The following is a 17,431-nucleotide window of genomic DNA, read 5'->3' on the forward strand; positions in this document are numbered from 1 at the left end:
TTCAAATCAGGAAAGGTGTGTATCAGGGTTGTATCCTTTCACCATACTTACTGAATCTGTGTGCTGAGTAAATGATCTGAGAAACAACTATATGAAGAAGAACGAGGCATCAGAATTGGAGGAAGACTCATTAACAACCTGCAATATGCAGATGATACAATCCTGCTTGCTGAAAGTGAAGAGGACTTGAAGCACTTCTGATGAAGATCAAAGACTACAGCCTTCAGTATGGATTACACCTCAACATAAAGAAAACAAAAAACCTCACAACTGGACTAATAAGCAGCATCGTGATAAATGGAGAAAAGACTGAAGTTGTCAAGGATTTCACTTTACTTGGATCCACAATCAATGCCTATGGAAGCTGCAGTCAAGAAATCAAACAACATATTGCTTTGGGCAAATCTGCTGCAGAAGTCCTCTTTAAAGTGTTAAAAAGTAAAGATGTCACTTTGAGAACTAAGGTGCACCTGACTCAAGCCATGGTATTTTCAATTGCCTTATATGCATGCGAAAGCTGGACAATGGACAAGGAAGACTGAAGATGAGCTGACACATTTGAATTATGGTCTTGGTGAAGAATATTGAAGGTACCATGGACTGCTGAAGAACGAACAAATCTGTCTTGGAAGAAGTACAGCCAGGGTGCTCCTTAGAAATGAGGATGGTGAGACTTTGTCTCATTTACTTTGGACATATTATCAGAAGGGACCAATCCCTGGAGAAGGACATCATACTTGATAAAAGAGGAAGAGCCTCAATGAGGTAGACTGACACTGTGGCTGCAACAATGGGCTCAGCCATAGCAACGATTGTGAGAATGGTGCAGGGCTGGGTAGTGTTTCATTCTGTTATACATATGGTCTCTGAGTCAGAACCGACTTGATGTCACCTAACAACAACAACAACAACAACAACAACAAGGCTACATTATGGAAGGTAATTAACTTTATGTTAGGCCAGCTGATTCAATCCCTTATAATTACTCCATGACAGCACATGTAACTACTCCATAACAGCACCTAGGCTAGTGTTTGGCCAAACAACTGGGAATCGTAGCTTAACCAAGTTGACACATAAAATTAACCATCACAAACATGTATCAGAATTTCATTTCTCTTTATGGCTGAATAATTTTCTACTGTATGTATATACCACACTTTAAAAAAAAAATTTATTGTGCTTTAAGTGAAAGTTTCCAAATTAAGTCAGCCTCTCATACAAAAATTTATATACACCTTGCTATATAAAAAATATATATATACACCTTGCTATATACTCCTTCTTAATTGCTCTCCCCCTAATGAGACAGCCCACTCCCTCCCTCCACTCTCTCTTTTCATGTCCATTCCTCCAGCTTCTAACTCCCTCTACCCTCTCATCTCCCCTCAAGACAGGAGATGCCAACAGAGTCCCAAGTGTCTACTTGATCCAAGAAGTTCATTCTTCACCAGCATCTTTTTCTATCCCATTGTCCAGTCCAATCCCTGGCTTTGGGAATGGTTCCTGTCCTGGGGTAACAGAAGGTCTGGGGGCCATGACCACCGGGGTCCTTCTAGTCTCAGTCAGACCATTAAGTCTGATCTTTTTACGAGAATTTGGGGTCTGCATCCCACTGCTCTCCTGCTCTCTCAGGGTTCTTTGTTGTGTTCCCTGTCAGGGTAGTCATCGGTTATAGCTGGGCACCATCTAGTTCTTCTGGTCTCAGGATGATGTAGTCTCTGGTTTATGTGGCCCTTTCTGTCTCTTGGGCTCATAATTACCTTGTGTCCTTGGTGTTCTTCATTCTCCTTTGGTCCAGGTGGGTTGAGACCAATTGATGCATCTTAGATGGCTGCTTGCTAGCATTTAAGACCCCAGACATCACTCTCCAGAGTGGGATGCAGAATGTTTTCTTAATAGATTTTATTATGTCAATTGACTTAGATGTCCCCTGAAACCATGGTCCCCAAACCCCTGCCCCTGCTACACTGGCTTTTGAAGCATTCAGTTTATTCAGGAAAGTGCTTTGCTTTTGGTTTAGGCCAGTTGTGCTGACCATGCCTGTATTGTGTGTTGTCTTTCCCTTCACCTAAAATAGTTCTTATCTACTATCTAATTAATTTCCCTCTCCCACTCTCCCTCCCTCCCCCCTCTCGTAACCATCAAACAATACTTTCTTCTGTGTTTAAACTATTTCTTGAGTTCTTATAATAGTGGTCTTATACAATATTTGTCCTTATTTTTTTTTTAATTTCATTCAGCATAATGTCTTCCAGATTCCTGCATGTTATGAAATGTTTCACAGATTCATCACTATTCTTTTTCAATGCTTAGTATTCCATTGTGTAAATATACCGTAATTTATTTATCCATTCGTCCGCTGATGGGCACCTTGGTTGCTTCCATCTTTTTGCTATTGTAAACAGTGCTGCAATGAACGTGGGTGTGCATATATCTGTTCATGTAAAGACTCTTATTTCTCTAGGATATGTTCCAAGGACTGGGATTGCTGGATCATATGGTAGGTCTATTTCTAGATTCTTAAGGAAGCGCCAAATCGATTTCTAAAGTGTGTGTACCATTTTACATTCCCACCAGCAGTGTATAAGTGATCCAATCTATCCACAGCCTCTCCAACATTTATTATTTTGTGTTTTTTGTATTAATGCCAGCCTTGTTGGAGTGAGATGGAATCTTATTGTAGTTTTGATTTGCATTTCTCTAATGGCTAATGATCGTGAGCATTTCCTCATGTATCTGTTAGCTACCTGAATATCTTCTTTAGTGAAGTATCTGTTCGTATCTTTTGCACATTTTTTAATTGCATTATTTGCCTTTTTGTAGTTAAGTTTTTGCAGTATCATGTAGATTTTAGAGATCAGGAACTGACTGGAAATGTCATAGCTAAAAACTTTTTCCCAGTCTGTAGGTAATCTTTTTACTCTTTTGGTGAAGTCTTTGGATGAGCATAGGTGTTTGATTTTTAGGAGCTCCCAGTTATCTAGTTTTTCTTCTGCATTGTTAGTAATGTTTTGTATACTGTTTATGCTATGTCTTAGGGCTCCTAATGTTGTCCCTATTTTTTCTTCAATGACCTTTATTGTTTTAGATTTTATATTTATGTGTTGGTTCCTTTTTGAGCTCTCTTTTGTGCGTGGTGTGAGGTATGGGTCTGGTTTCATTTTTTTAAAGATGGATATCCAGTTATGCCAGCACCATTTGTTAAACAGACTGTCTTTTCCCCATTTTACAGACTTTGGGCCTTTGTCAAATATCAGGTGCTCATATGTGGATGGATTTATGTCTGGATTCTCAATTCTGTTCCACTGGTTTATGTTTCTATTGTTGTACCAGTACCAGGCTGTTTTGCCTACTGTGGTAGTATATAATAGGTTCTAAAATCAGGTAGAATGAGGCCTCCCACTTTGTCCTTCTTTTTCAGTAATGCCTTACTTTTCCAGGGCCTCTTTCCCTTCCATATGAAGTTGGGGATTTGTTTCTCCATCTCATTAAAAAATGTCATTGGAATTTGGATCAGAATTGTATTAAATCTATAGATCACTTTTAGTAGAATAGACATTTTTACAATGTTAAATCTTCCGATCCATGAGCAAGGTATGTTTTTCCACTTATGTAGGTCTCTTTTGGTTTCTTGCAGAAGTGTTTTGTAGTTTTCTTTGTATAAGTCTTTTACACCTCTGGTAAGATTTATTCCTAAGTATTTTATCTTCTTGGGGGCTACCGTAAATGGTATTGATTTGGTGGTTTCCTATACTACACTTTTTTATCCTTCCTTCTATTGATGTACACTTGAGTTGTTTCTACCTTTTAGCTGTTGTGAACAATGCTACAATGAATGTTGGTGTACAGGTATGTTTGTAGTAACTTGATGCATAGATACTTCATTTGTAGTAAAATTCATTATCCTATATGATTTGTGCTTTGTGTGTTCCCTATAGGTAATTCTTTCCTAGTTTTGATAAATTATATTCTTATATGAAATTGTCCCTTTCATCCAAATTAGATGAAAGGGAAAATTTCATATAAGAATAGAACAGCCCACATGTCCAGTTCTTTCATATGTTAACTATGTAACTTAGAGTAAAATGACTTTTCTAGTTCACATTTCCTTCATTTGTAAAGTGGAGATAATAATGGTGTTTTTTTATATCAGACAGGGTTTTTTGGGTGGGGCATGGGGGGGCAATTCAGTTAGAAAATGAATGGATGGTTTTAGCTGAACGCTTGTACATTAAGACTCAATAATGGTGATTATTTTATGTTCATCTACTTTGAGCTCTTCCACTTCTATGCTGGGTAGCCCTGGGCCAGTTGATGTACCCCTCAGAGGCTCAATTCCTCTTCTGTCATGCAGGAAGACTAAAATTTGATGATAAATATAGCAGGGTTTGGAAAGGAGAGAGAGTAGAGGCTGAGTTGTTCCTCCTGGCAGGGTCCACTTCCTCTTCCTTCTCCACTCCTCCTGCCTCACCCATTTTCCTGGAGCCTATTAGTGGCAGCCAAAAGGGCCCAGCTCCAAGTTCTAGCCCTGCTTCCTAATCTGGAGCTCTGGTACCTGGCCCTTGAGGTGCTCACTGGATTCTACAAAGATCCCTGTGGGTGAGAAAAGAAGGTTTCACGCCCAGGACTCCAAGGGAGGAGACTCTACGTGCTTCTAGAGTCTGCTTCAGCTTCGAACTCCAAGAATTAAACCTTTAAATGGACTGGAAAACAACGGGGGACATATTTTGGGGAGGGATTTAAAAAAAGGCTGCTTACTGAAAATTATAGTAGCAGTTAGAGAGGCTGTGGGTTTTATGAGCTGTAATTCTACATTTTTTCTTTATTCCTCATAAAAGCATATAGGAAAGGAAATGAGGGAATGTAACAGTATAGGATAACTGAATCTACTCTTAATTTGCACACTTTGGGACTTGCCCTGAGGTAACACGCTTTTTAATAGGGAATTAAGGGGAATTAATTTTTAGAGAAGTTTCCGGTCTCCTTAGATGTGTGATGCCTGGTTCTTGGGGTTGAAAAGAAGGCTGAAGAAGGAAGCAGCTTGGTTAATCAGGGATGGGGAAATGAGAGGAACGTAAGCATTCTATATTTGTGTGTGTGTTGGGGGGGATCTTTTCTGAACAAGGGAAGGTACTGAGGGTCCCCCAACTCCATTTGTATAATTATGGCTTAGTGATTGCTGACTTGAGGCCTGTGCTACCTAGGCCTGGCCTGGTGGTCAGTTCTGTCCCATGCTCTTTTCAGCCTCCGTGGAGCTCCTGCTACCCCACTGCCTCTATGTCTGCTTGGTCTGGATTTTGTCTCATCTCTTTCTAGGAATGAGCTTCACGCAGGCACTCAGAGCTTGGGGATGACTATGCATTTTCTTTGGAAAAGGGTTCGATTCCCCAGAATGGAGGAAGAGGTTGATTTCCTTTCATTAGGAGGTTAAGTCTCTACCCAGAGGCAGGTGGAGGACACCTACGGTCCGTTTTGTGGTTATCTTGTCAAGGACAATTTTAGAAGAATGTGCAGCTTATTTTGTTTGGCATAGGAGGATAAATCAAAGCAGGTGTCTCTCAGAAGGGTTGAGCTCTGAGGCCTCAGTAGTGCCCTGGGTGGTGGAAATTGTTTGTGCTGGACTACTAGTCTAAAAGTTGTTGGTCTGCTTCTGTAAAGATTACAGCAAAAACAAAACAGAACAAAACAAAAAAAACCAACGGAACAGTCCTACCCTGTAATATGGGGTTGCCATGAGTTGGAATTGACTCAACGGCAATGGATTTTTTTTTTTTTTTTTAAATATATAATAAGATCCACACTCCAAATGTTTGGGATTCTAAAGAGGGAGATTTGTGGCTCTCAATGGAGGGCAATCCTTGGGGATTGGCTGGAGCCATGAGGAAGAATTTGGGAAGGAGTGATAACTCAAGTGGATCCTGAAGGATAGGCCGGGTTTTAGAGAGGAGCATAGAGTGGGAAGAGGCATGTGGAATGAGTTTAGTGTTCTCTCAGGTCGATGCAAATGTGGAGGCTGAGGGCTCTGGTTGATGAAGGGGAGTTGAGGGGGGCGGGGGAGGGAAAAGTGTGTGCCAGGAGACATTTCTAAGGAGTCAAGATCCCACCACTGCGCAGACAAAAGAATCCTTCTCTCTTCCAAACACCCTGACTCTATACTGGGCCAAGATGGGAGGGTCTTGGTTCAGGCATACAGTGATGGGGTTTGTGTGTGGTCCATCTGTGTTTTGATGTTACTGTGGTTTGGGGTTTGTTTTTCATTAGGGAACTTCTATTTGCAGATGACAGAGATGCGGGTTCTCTTGAAACTTCTTTTTTTTTTTTTATTTACTTGTTACTATTACACAGCAGGAGACAATTTCTTCTACAGTGAGGACTGATTTTGGCATTTTCCATCCTTGGTTTTTCCCTTATCCATTCATATGCCCTGACCTGATACCTCTTTCCTGCCTAGGGATGGCAGGGAAGAGAAACATGAAAAGGGCTGATATTTCTTGTGGACTTGCCAGCTTGTTTGCCAGCATTTTTGGGTTTCTGCGTGTGGCCTAGGGGAACTTACACTGACCTTCCTCCTAGATCTCTGCCTCCTCTCACCTCTAGCCTGTTCCCTGCAGGGCTCCCTCAGGGATTTCTGTCAGGATAAGAAAGAACCCTTCTGGATGTTGGGGAGGGTCTTCTACAGAGGTTTCTGTCCCACTGCAGCCTCCTTGTCTACAGCAGCCTGGATGTTCTTGGCAGCCTGGAGCCCAGACTTGATGGCAGTGTCTATCCAGGCGTGGGGCAGGCAGGTATGCTCACCAGCAAAGTGGATGCGGCCCTCTGGCTGGAATAGCTGCTGTGAAAAGTCCACAAATTGGTAGGGCGTGAACTCTGCAAAGGCGCCCATGGTGAAGGGGTCCAGAGACCAGTGCTTAACCACAGAGGAGGGGCACAAGCGCCGCAGTGTCTCCTTGCGTATTTGGTGCACAGCTGCCAGGTCATCCAGGACAATGTCCACCACCTGGTCTTGAGGCATGGATACGAATAACATGGAATCATCATCCACAGTGTAGGAGGCCAGCAGGACGCCCTTGCCATTGGGCAGGCTGTGGCTGGGGTAATAGATGTAGCGCGAGGGCCGGTCGGTGACAGAGACTCCACCCCGGATGCCATCGCGCTCCCAGAAGGGCTCTTTACAGGCCAGAATCACCTTGGTGGAGCTGGTGTAATGCAGTGAACGGAGAGCATACATTTTGTGTCGAGAAAGAGGGGGCTTAAAGGTGATGAGGCGAATGGCCTTGGCTGAGGCCGAGATGATGACGTAGTCTGCGGTGATGGTGTGCACTGTTGAGTTGGGCCTGTCCACACGGTAGGAAATCTGGACCTCAGGCCCATCCCTCACAACCGTCTCCACCTTGGACCTCAAATGGATGGTGCCAGGCTCCAAGCTGGCTCCAAGGGCATTGGGGAGCTGGTCAAAGCCACCAGTGATCTCAGTAAAACTGCAAGGGTGAGGAGGGGAGAGGGTGAGTGTGGGAAACACATTAAATTAGCTTGACCAACATCTGGGCTCCTTCCTGGTCTGAAAGGGAGGAAACTTATTTCCTGCCCACTGAGCTGGATACTTTATATGCATCACCTTCATTCATTCCTGTGAGGTAGGAATTACTATCTATTTTTGTAGTTCAGAAAACTGACACCCAGAAAGGAGAAATGGCTTGCCCAAGACCTCATAGAGACTAACTCCATAGCCCATGCATTCAGCCACCGTACAACTCTGCTTCCCAAGCAGAAGGAACACAAGCTGAGTTGGGTTTGGATTCTGGGTTTGGCTCCATATCTTGCCCAAGTTGTGTGAACTTGGGTAAAATTGGCTCAGAGAACATAACTTCTCTGAGCTTCAGCATCCTCATCTATGAAATGGCTCTGCATATTATGTATACCTTATAGGTGGTCATTCATCTCATAGCAACCCTATAGGACAGAGTAGAACTGCCGGATAGGGTTTCCAAGGCTGTACATCTTTACGGAAGCAGACTGCCTCATTTTTCTCTCACAGAGTGGCTGGTGGGTTTGAACCTCTGCCTTTTGGTTAGCAGCTGAGATCTTTAACCACTGTGCCACCAGGGCTTCTTATAGGGTGGCTGTGAGTTGGAATCAACTTGATGCCGGTAGGTTGGATTGGGTTGAGTATAGGTGGTTGTAAGGATTAAAAGTGATAATTATTGAAAAATGCTTAGCAAAATGCTTGGCACATAGTAAATACTTGATAAATTTTAGTTCCCTTTCTCTGCTGTGAGTGCTGGAGGAGGGAGCTCAGGACATACCCTAGACCTGGCCCCAGATCAACCTCACCTATCACTGTCAGAGACAATCGTATCAATCCGAAGGGACTCCAGGAGGGATTTATAGTATCCAGCATCCTCATTCATCACATCCCCAATCATCTGTATTGCTCCTCGGCTCAGCATCCCTTCCTTCAGCAAGTAAGCCTGTGGGCATGGGAATGGGGTCATGATGTGTGAAAGTGTCAGGTGGAAGATCCAGTATGTAGGAAGGGGCTTCAGCAGGGTCCTGGTCCTGGGCCTGGGCCCAGGCAAGGGGTAGGGCTGAACTCCAAGGAGATGAAGGCTTTGGCAGTGGGAAGAGAGGGTCCTGGTAGGCAGAGGACGACCATAGAGGGCTATGCTGAGCAAAGACCGTCTCTACCTCTATCCTGGAACTTCTCTGGCCCCCTTACCTTGGTGGAGTAAGAATCATACAAAGACATCAGGTGGCTGCAGTTGAATGTTTTCAGACTTTGTTTTAGCTGCAGAAGGGGAAGGAGCCTTAGATTAGAACCGAAGAGCCAGGGGCAGGACTCGTGAGTTCTTCGGCTATTGTTTTGAAGATGATAGGGGCAAAGGGGTGTGATGATGGAAGGATGGGAGAAAGGTGGTTCTAGGAGCCCCTAAATGTTCCTCTTTCGCCAAGTATCTCCCCCTTTATTTAAAGAATTTTTGGAGGCTAAATTTTTAGGCGAAGAGGAATACTGACTTATTACCAAGAACTGGGTTATCTAGTCATTCTCTTTCCTTCCACTGCCACTGATCAAGCAGTGGCCTGTTGAACCCAAGGACTGGAGAAGTATTGGGGCTGGGCACTGGGGTAGAGATGGCAACATTCTTAGGGGATTTGAGAAGGAAGGTGTACCAATAATCACAAGAGCACCGGATAGTATTCAGCTGACCTGGATCCATCTGCTAATTTCCCAGGTGACCTTAAGCCAAATCCTGTTCTTTCCTGACCCTAGGAGGAGTGAGGCAGGAGGCACCTTGACAATGGACTGATGGAAGAGATTTGTAGCATCCTTGCCCTTCTCTGTGGGGTTCAAAGAGTAGCCCAGGAGCTCTGGGTTGGCCTTGACCTCCCAGGTGCGATAGCGTTGTTCATTGATGAGAAACCAGGTGTTGGCATCGTACTGGATGAACTTGTTCACCTTCAGGCCAAGCTTGTTGATATAGGTGTGGACCAGCCTGGAGCAGACACAGGTAAAACATGAACCCCATCTCAATGGTACCTCATTCTTGCAGACCTCACAATAGAAACCATTTCCAGTAAAACTGTGCCCAGGGAGCTCAGACTAAGTGCTTCTTCAACTAGTTTCCTCTTGCCGCGGCATTAGTTCTTTTCCTTCTGTTTCTGCCCTGGGGACATAAGGGGTGGCGAATTCACTCATGATTGTATAAATATCCTTTGGAAATCCCAGCTTATGAAATTCAAATGTAGAGATAGAGGCCTTTGTTTCAGACGGTATTTGAAATTCCACCTTTCATTTCTAACTAAGTTTGAGGTGATACCTAAAAACTCCTAGTTTTAGTCTGATTTACTTGGTTTTTGTTTTTGGTGGTGTTTGGGGGAAATCTATGAGTCAGAATTGACTCGATGGTGACGAGTTTTGTTTGTTTTTGGTTTGGGGGAAATCTTGGGTTCAGTTTACACTTAAGGCAAAAAAAAAAAAAAATCATAATTGCGGAGGCATGCGGGACACCAGGCTGGGAATCTCTTGTTTTGGAAGCCTCAGAACTAGGAACTGGGTCCTCTTCCATGAGTCCGTTACGGCTTAGGGTTAAACATACAGTTTTGTGCCAGCTGCTTCCTTGACTTTGAGAAGAATCTTTGTCACTTTCTCATAGAAGAAACTTGGGTGTCACTGAATATATCTGAGCCTAATTTCTCCACTTGAAAATGGGAACAATAAGAGTATCAAATTATATAGTTGCAAGGATCAAATGAAATAAAGCCCATATAGTACTTAGCATTAGAGCCTGGCACATAGTAAGCACTCAACAAATGGTAGTTGCTATTATTATTAATTTTATAGCTTAATGTGATATAATTGACATATATGAAACTGCCCATATTTAAAGTGGAGACCTGGTGGTGCAGAGGTTAAGAGCTCAGCTGCTAACCAAAAGGTCAGCAGTTTGAATCCACCAGCCCCTCCTTGGAAACATCATGGGGCAGTTCTATTCTGTCTTACAGGGTCACTATGAGTCGGGATCGACTTGATGGCAATGGGTTTGGTTTGGTGTTTTTGATATTTAAAGTATACTATTTTATGAGTTAATGGCAATGATTATAACTATTAGTTTGGGATCTACCACTTTCTATGTGATCTGGAATCTGAGCCTCAGTCTTCTCCTCTGTAAAGTGAAGACATAAGTCTTAGCCCTGACGTGCAGAGTTGAAATACATGAAACTGTGAATCTGAAAGGACTTTGACATGACGGCACTGGGGCCCCTCCTGCCTCATCTTCATCCCTTCTACTTACTCTTCACTCTATTCCCTGGACTTACCTGTGGGATTTTGGTATTCGCATGGGACCCAGTTCAAAGTACCAGCCCTCCTCTTCATTCCTGAATGTGATCACTCGACCCCCAATGTGGTCACTGGCTTCCAAGATGGTTACCTGGAGTCCAGAGAAGCTGCTGTCATCCCCAGAGCCATGCTCTCCCTTCTTCTTATCCTCGTTTCCACCCTCATTCCACAACATGCACTAGCCCAGAATTCCCAACATTAGGCCCTGCATGTGTAGGATAACCCAAGTGGGGATGTTTCAAGCAGAAGGGTCTTGTAATAATGCAAGTGAAGAAGGGCCCCACACGTGGGCAAGAGACACACCACTTGTTAGCCCTTGCCTATTAGCGTTAACCCTTCTCCACTTTTGTTTTCATTAAAACACAAGTTGCAATTAAGGTCAAGTCTCATGGGTGAATCCGAATTTTTGAGGAACAATAATTAAGGGTCAAGAGACCCAGTGGGTTATGTATAATTGTCAAAGAGCTTTCTTTTTCCACCAAAAGGAGCAAAGTGGAAGGCACCCTCTAAAGTTTCCTCACCTGGTGGCCAGAGTCCTGCAGGGCCTTAGCTGCTGCCAGCCCTGACATGCCAGCTCCCACAACCACCACATGCTTGGGTAATGGGGAGGTGTGGAGCCCCTTCTGGGCTGTGAGGAGGATGGACTCATACTCAGGATCCTGGAAGCACTTGGCCAGATCCTCAAAGTAGCCGAGGCAGCTGGGGGTGATTAGCAGGAGCCCAAAGATCATGATTCCTGGGGGAAGAGAAAGGAATAGGGGCTGCCTTTCTGGGGCCCAGGCTCTGTGCCCTGTTTTATTTAGAATGAGCTTTGCTATGTAATGAATGTGGTCAGGTGAGTCAGGTCAGAATGGAAGGTCAGGACAGAGTCTGGTGAGTGTGTGTGGCTGTCAGTGTGTGTCCCTGTGCCTGTGTCTATGTGGGGAAATGGGTGATTGTGTTGTGTGGGGTGTGAATGCATGTGGGAACTCTGGCAGTGCATTAGTTATTATGTGATTAATGTGTGATCGTGAATATGGAACTGCAGGTTCATGTGTCTGCATGTGATTGAAAGCCCATGAGCTCGTGCAGGTTCGTGTTTGACTGTCAATTTGCCTGCTTCTGACTGTGAGTGTGCATGTGAGCACATCTGTGAATATGTAATGTGTAAATGTGGTCCTGTGTGCATATAAATTTGTGTGTAAGACTGATTGTGATGTAAGTTTCTGCGGTTGTTGACCTGTATGGTTGTGCATTGTCTGTGATTGTATGTGAGGGTGTGCTTGTGGGACAATGTGGGTATTCAAGGTATGAATCTGTGTGAGAAGGCAAGACGGGCTGTAGAACTGGATGTGTGTCGGCCTGGGGTTTAGAATAGGGAGGTTGATGGAATGTGTGGCTTTGTATGAGACTGAGAGAGCATATAGGTGCTTGTGGTCTTGTGTTTGATTCTGCATGTGTATTTTGAGCATGAAGCTGGGTGGGGGAGTCTGAAGGTATCTAGTTTTTTGGGAATGTGTGCATTCGTGAGTGGGGGTGTGTGTGTGAAGGCACAGTTCTCTGGTGTGTGTGTGACTATCTCCTCAGTGTGATGTCTAGTGACCTGTGGGATCTTGGCAGTCCTATTCTTCTCCAGCCTCACGGCATTTTCCCCCAAAGCTCTCCAAGTAATTCTAATGTTCAGCCCAGAACTGTGTTCATATAGTTAATATATAGGATGCAACAAGTCCTGAGTGATTTGTTTTTCTTCTCCACTGTTAACTGTCTGATACACAGAGAAATTCATCTGAGGGTCTGAAGCAAGAGACTATATGCTTTCCTTGATGTCACCTGCTCCAGGAACTGTGGCATACCCCACTGATTCTACTAACCCTAGGCTTTTATGGCAGGTTGGAATCACTTTAGTCCAGTGGCCCTCTTTGAACAGGTTGGACAACTGAGGCTCAGAGAAGGAAAGAAATATTCAGGGTGAGGAGAGGCAGGAGACCTAGCTGGCTCCCGGTGCAGACCCCTCCCAGTGCCAGTCGAGCCTTCTGCAGGGAGACTACTCAGAAGAGAGAAGAGAGGAGTTACCATGCCCCATGGGAAAGACCTCCAAGCATAACCCCCTCACCTTATCCCCCAGGCCCACCTTAACCTCCCTAACCTACTCTCTAGCCCTGACAGATGTTCTCATCTCCCCAAGCTATCACCATCCTGCCTTAGTCCCCATCCTCCTTCTCCTTGAATGCTCCCCCACGCCAATTCATTCTCCAGACCCATCTCCATCCTCTTGACTCACTTGTAACACCTCAACCCATCCCTACTCGTGATCTAGCTCCTATCCCCTGTCTCAGGCCCCATCCTCCTTCCCTGTGCATGGCCCTGTTCCCAGACTCACCCTCAAACACATCTCAACCCCCTTGGACCATTCCCATACCCTGGTCTAGTTTCTCTTCTTGTTTTAGTGTCTTCCTTAGGATCCTCTCTCTAAGACCTAGTGGAGAGACCCCACTTACCCCTCATCTTGGCCTTGGCTCTGCACCTCATGCTGAACCCTGAGAAGCTCTCCATCTTTTTATGAGGAGCCAGCTCCACCCCAGAAGTAACTGGCCCTCATCCAGCCATTTCACCCCAGGACCCTATTGGCTGGGCCCAGCAGAGAAGTCCAGTCCTCAGGGTCTTGGATGACAGGTGGGATGACCATCGTGACTCAGTCCAATCTTCAACCTTATCTTCCACATCCTCATCTTCTTCCTGAGCCATCTACCCTTGTAGGGAAAGTGCTTTTTCCCAGATCAGGCCCTAGCACCTCTGGGCCAATGGGAAGAAACAGTAGTAGGAAGCAGGTGTGGGCCATCTCATTCCCCGAAACCTACTGCAACAATTTCCCAGGAACGAGTAAGGACTGACACTTGATGTCTGGGCTGAAGTCCAGTGTCTAGGCTCCCAGCACAGGCCAAAGCACCTGACTGCACACATTAGAAAATGTTTCTGTTCCCACTGCTGCCACACTGTAAGCCTTCTGCTCCCCTGAGAGTCTGTCCAAGGTGGGAGTTCTGGCTAGGAGGTCCCATGGAGAATAGTGCCTTCTCTACCCTTCTCAGAGGGCTTCCGTGGCAGGCAGGGTCTCTGGCTTGGCCCATTTACAGTGGGAAGTGTCTCTTCCCCTTCCTTTAGGTCCCTCAGGGCTTTCTTGATTATTTTCTCTGGCACTGGATTCCTTTCTCTGGGAAACGTGGCCAGCTGACTGTGGTGCCAAGCTAGCTGATTGTTTTTTTGTGTGCAGTGGAGGTGGACAGGCAGGCAGGTGAGAGGAGTGGGCAAAAACCCAGAGGTATGGTGCTGGGGAAGGGGGAAGGAGTGGGAGCAGGCAGGAGCACTCTCCTGCTAGGACACAGGATCCAGCTCCTGGGGAGCCAGAGGTGGGTATAAGGGAAAGGGCACTAGCACAGGAATTATACAGAACCAAGTTTGAATTCTGCTCTGTCATGACCTACCTGTTTGTCTTAGGGCATAGGGCTCATCTTCTCTGAGCCTAGGTTTCCTTATCTGTAAAAGGGGGCAATAATATCTACTTCACTGGGTGTTTCAAAGACTGAGATGATGTGTGAACAACCTGGCATAGCACCTTTCACTTGATTGGTACCTAAGCTGGTTTTCTTATCTCCTTTTGGAGCTAGGGTTGGGTTTGAGACCAGACAACACACTAACTGTGATGTCTGTCGAATAGAGGTAATTCCTCCACCAAAGTTTGGGTGGAGGACCAAAAGAAATAACATGTGGACAGTTACTGTGTGAACTCCTAGGCTCTTGACAAAGGTCCAGGACTCTCTCTTTTTCTGCTTCCTTTTTGTTGGGTACTAGCTTTATCGAGATATAATTTACATACCATACAGTTCGCCATTTAAAGTGAACAATTCAATGGTTTTTAGCCTATTCAGAGTAGTGCAATCATTACGATAAATATAGAACATTTTCATCACCCCAAAGAGAAACCTGGTACATTTTAACCATCACATCCCATTCTCCCCATCTCCACCGGCTATAAAACCCATTGCTGTCAAGTTGATTCCAACACATAGTAACCCTATAGGACTTCCAACATTGTAAATCTTTTCAGAAGCAGACTGCCACCTCTTTCTCCCACAGAGCGGCTGGTGGGTTTGAACCGCTAGCTGACCTTTTGGTTAGCAGCCAAATGCTTTAACCACTGTGTTACCAAAGCTACTTCTACCAGCTGTAGGCAACCACTAATCTGCTTTCTGTCTCTATAAATTCGCCTATTCAGAACATTTTATATAAGTGGAACCATATAATATGTGGTATTTTGTGACCGGCTTCTCACTTAGCATTATGTTTTTGAGGTTCATCTAAATTGTAGTATGGATCAGTACTTCATTCCATTTTATTGTCAAATAATATTCCATTGTATGGATGTACACATTTTATTTATCCATTCATCACTTGATGGACATTTGAGTTGTTTCCACTTTTTTGCTATTATGAATAATGCTGATATGAACATTTGTGACAAATTTCTGTTTTACTTCTCTCTGATATATATTTAGAAGTGTATATGGGTCATATGGTAACTATGTTTAATCTTTTAATTCTATGTTTAATTTTCTGAGGAACTGCTAGACTGTTTCCCAAAGTGGCTGCACCATTTTACATTCCAACAAACGTTGTATGAGAGTTTCAATTTCTCCTCACCCTCCCCAACTCTTGTTACCTTCTGTCTTTTTGGTTCTAAGCATCCTAGTGGGTATGAAGTTATACTTCATTGTGGTTTTGATTTGTATTTCCCTGATGGCTAATGATGTTGAACATCTTTTCATGTGCTTATTGGCCATTTGTGTATCTTTCCTGGAGAAATGTCTTTGTTATGGACTGAATTGTGTCACCCCAAAATGTGTGTCAACTTGGCTAGGATGTGATTCCCAATTTTATGTGGTTGTCCTTCATTTTGTCATCTGATGTAATTACCAATGTGTTGTAAATTCTAACCTCTATGATGTTAATCATAGGCAAGATTAGGGCAGTTATGTTCATGAGGCAGGACACGATCTACAGGATTAGGTTGTATCTTTAGTCAATCTCTTTTGAGATATGAAAGAGAAAAGTGAGCAGAGAGGAGAGGGACCTCCTACCACCAAGAAAGAAAAGCCGGGAGCAGAGCACATCCTTTGGACCCAGGGTCCCTGTGCTGAGAAACTCCTAGACCCAGGGGAAGTTTGATGACAAGAACCTGTCCCCAGAGCTGACAGAGAGAGAAAGACTCCCCCTGGAGCTAGTGCCCTGAATTAGGACTACTAGCCTCCTAAACTGTGAGAGAATAAATTTCCATTTGTTAAAGTCATCCATTTGTTGTATTTCTGTTATGGTAGCAGTAGATAACTAAGAGATACCTATTTAGATACTTTGCCCATTTTTAAATTGGGTTATTTGTCTCTTTATTATTTAGTTTTAAGAATTCTTTGTATATTTTGCATTCAAGTCCCTTTCCAGTGATACAATTTGCATATATTTTCTCCATTCATTGGGGTGTCTTTTCACTTTCTTAATGATGTTCTTTGCAGCACAACAGTTTTAATTTTGATGAAATCTAATTTATCTATTTTTTTTTTTTTGTTGTTGTTGTTGCTTGTGCTTTTGGTGTCAGGTCCAAGAAACCATAGCCTAATCCAAGGTCATGAAGATTTAGCCCTATATTTTCTTCTAAGAATTTTATAATTTTAGCTGTTATATTTAGGTCTTTCATCCTTTGTGAATTAATTTTTGTATATGATGTGAGGTAACAGTCCAGCTTCATTTGTGTGCATGTAGCTATTTAGTAGGCCAAGGAACATTTGTTCAAAAGACCATGCTTTCCACCACTGAATTATATTTATACCCTTTTCAAAAATCATTTGAGCATAAATGTGAGGGTGTGTTTCTGAACTCTCAAATCTATTTCATTGCTTTACGTGTATGTCCTTGTAAAAGTTCCACACTGTCTTCACTACTGTTGCTTTGGATGTAAGTGTTGAAGTCTGTAAGTGTGAGCCCTCCAACTTTGTTCTTTTCCAAGATGGTTTTATCTATTCTGGGTTACTTGAATTTCTGTTGGAATTTTAGGATCAGCTTGTCAATTTCTGCAAAAAAAAAAAAAAAAACCAGGATTATGAGAGGGCTTTTATTTAGTTGTGTTGAATAGCAGATAAATTTGAGTAAAAAACCATTTGAGTAGTACTGACAAAAAACAGCTGATCATTAAATCAAGTGCAGGACCCTCCTGAACAGGGAACTCCGTGATTGCCCAGGTTACACATCCATAAAGTTGACCCTGGTTAAGTTAAGATGCTTTTGGTTGTAAGCAACAGAAAAACATAACTAAAAGTTGCATAAACACAAAGCCCATTTGTAATCTACATAACAAAAGTCCAGAAGCTGGATAATTAATTCCAGGTTGGTCGAGTCAATGATTCCACAATGTCTTCAGAAACCTTGGTGTTTTCCAGCTTCAACTCTGCCAGCCTGAGAATGTTGGTCATGTTTTCCTTTATGGTCATAAGCTGATTGAAGCACTTCCATTATTATTTGCCAACATGATGACATTCAACACAAAGAGAATATTACTTCTCGTGTGTG

At 43.6% G+C, this 17,431-nt stretch overlaps 1 protein-coding gene across 1 annotated transcript; it reads right to left on the minus strand.

Moving 5' to 3' along the window:
* Positions 1-6,676: 6,676 nt before the first annotated feature.
* On the minus strand, positions 6,677-11,880 carry LOC100677374 (L-amino-acid oxidase-like). Its single transcript, XM_023554312.2, has 6 exons — positions 11,362-11,880; positions 10,819-10,931; positions 9,293-9,494; positions 8,720-8,788; positions 8,335-8,471; positions 6,677-7,481 (listed from the first exon to the last, which is right to left on the minus strand). Exons 1-6 carry the CDS (start codon positions 11,569-11,571, stop codon positions 6,677-6,679), a joined length of 1,536 nt encoding a protein of 511 aa, XP_023410080.1. The 5' UTR covers positions 11,572-11,880.
* Between the last annotated feature and the right edge of the window lie 5,551 nt (positions 11,881-17,431).

This window comes from Loxodonta africana, chromosome 3 (genome assembly GCF_030014295.1).
Source record: "Loxodonta africana isolate mLoxAfr1 chromosome 3, mLoxAfr1.hap2, whole genome shotgun sequence".
NCBI lineage: Eukaryota > Metazoa > Chordata > Mammalia > Proboscidea > Elephantidae > Loxodonta > Loxodonta africana.

What these genes read in the sequence shown, in the direction of transcription:
- LOC100677374 (XM_023554312.2), bottom strand. Translation starts at nt 11,571, where the DNA reads ATGATCTTTGGGCTCCTGCTAATCACCCCCAGCTGCCTCGGCTACTTT. An exon ending in TCCATCAGTCCATTGTCAAG is followed by an intron (nt 8,789 to 9,292) that starts GTGCCTCCTGCC and finishes CCCCTTCTGCAG; the next exon opens with CTAAAACAAAGTCTGAAAAC. An exon ending in ATTGTCTCTGACAGTGATAG is followed by an intron (nt 7,482 to 8,334) that starts GTGAGGTTGATC and finishes TCACCCTTGCAG; the next exon opens with TTTTACTGAGATCACTGGTG.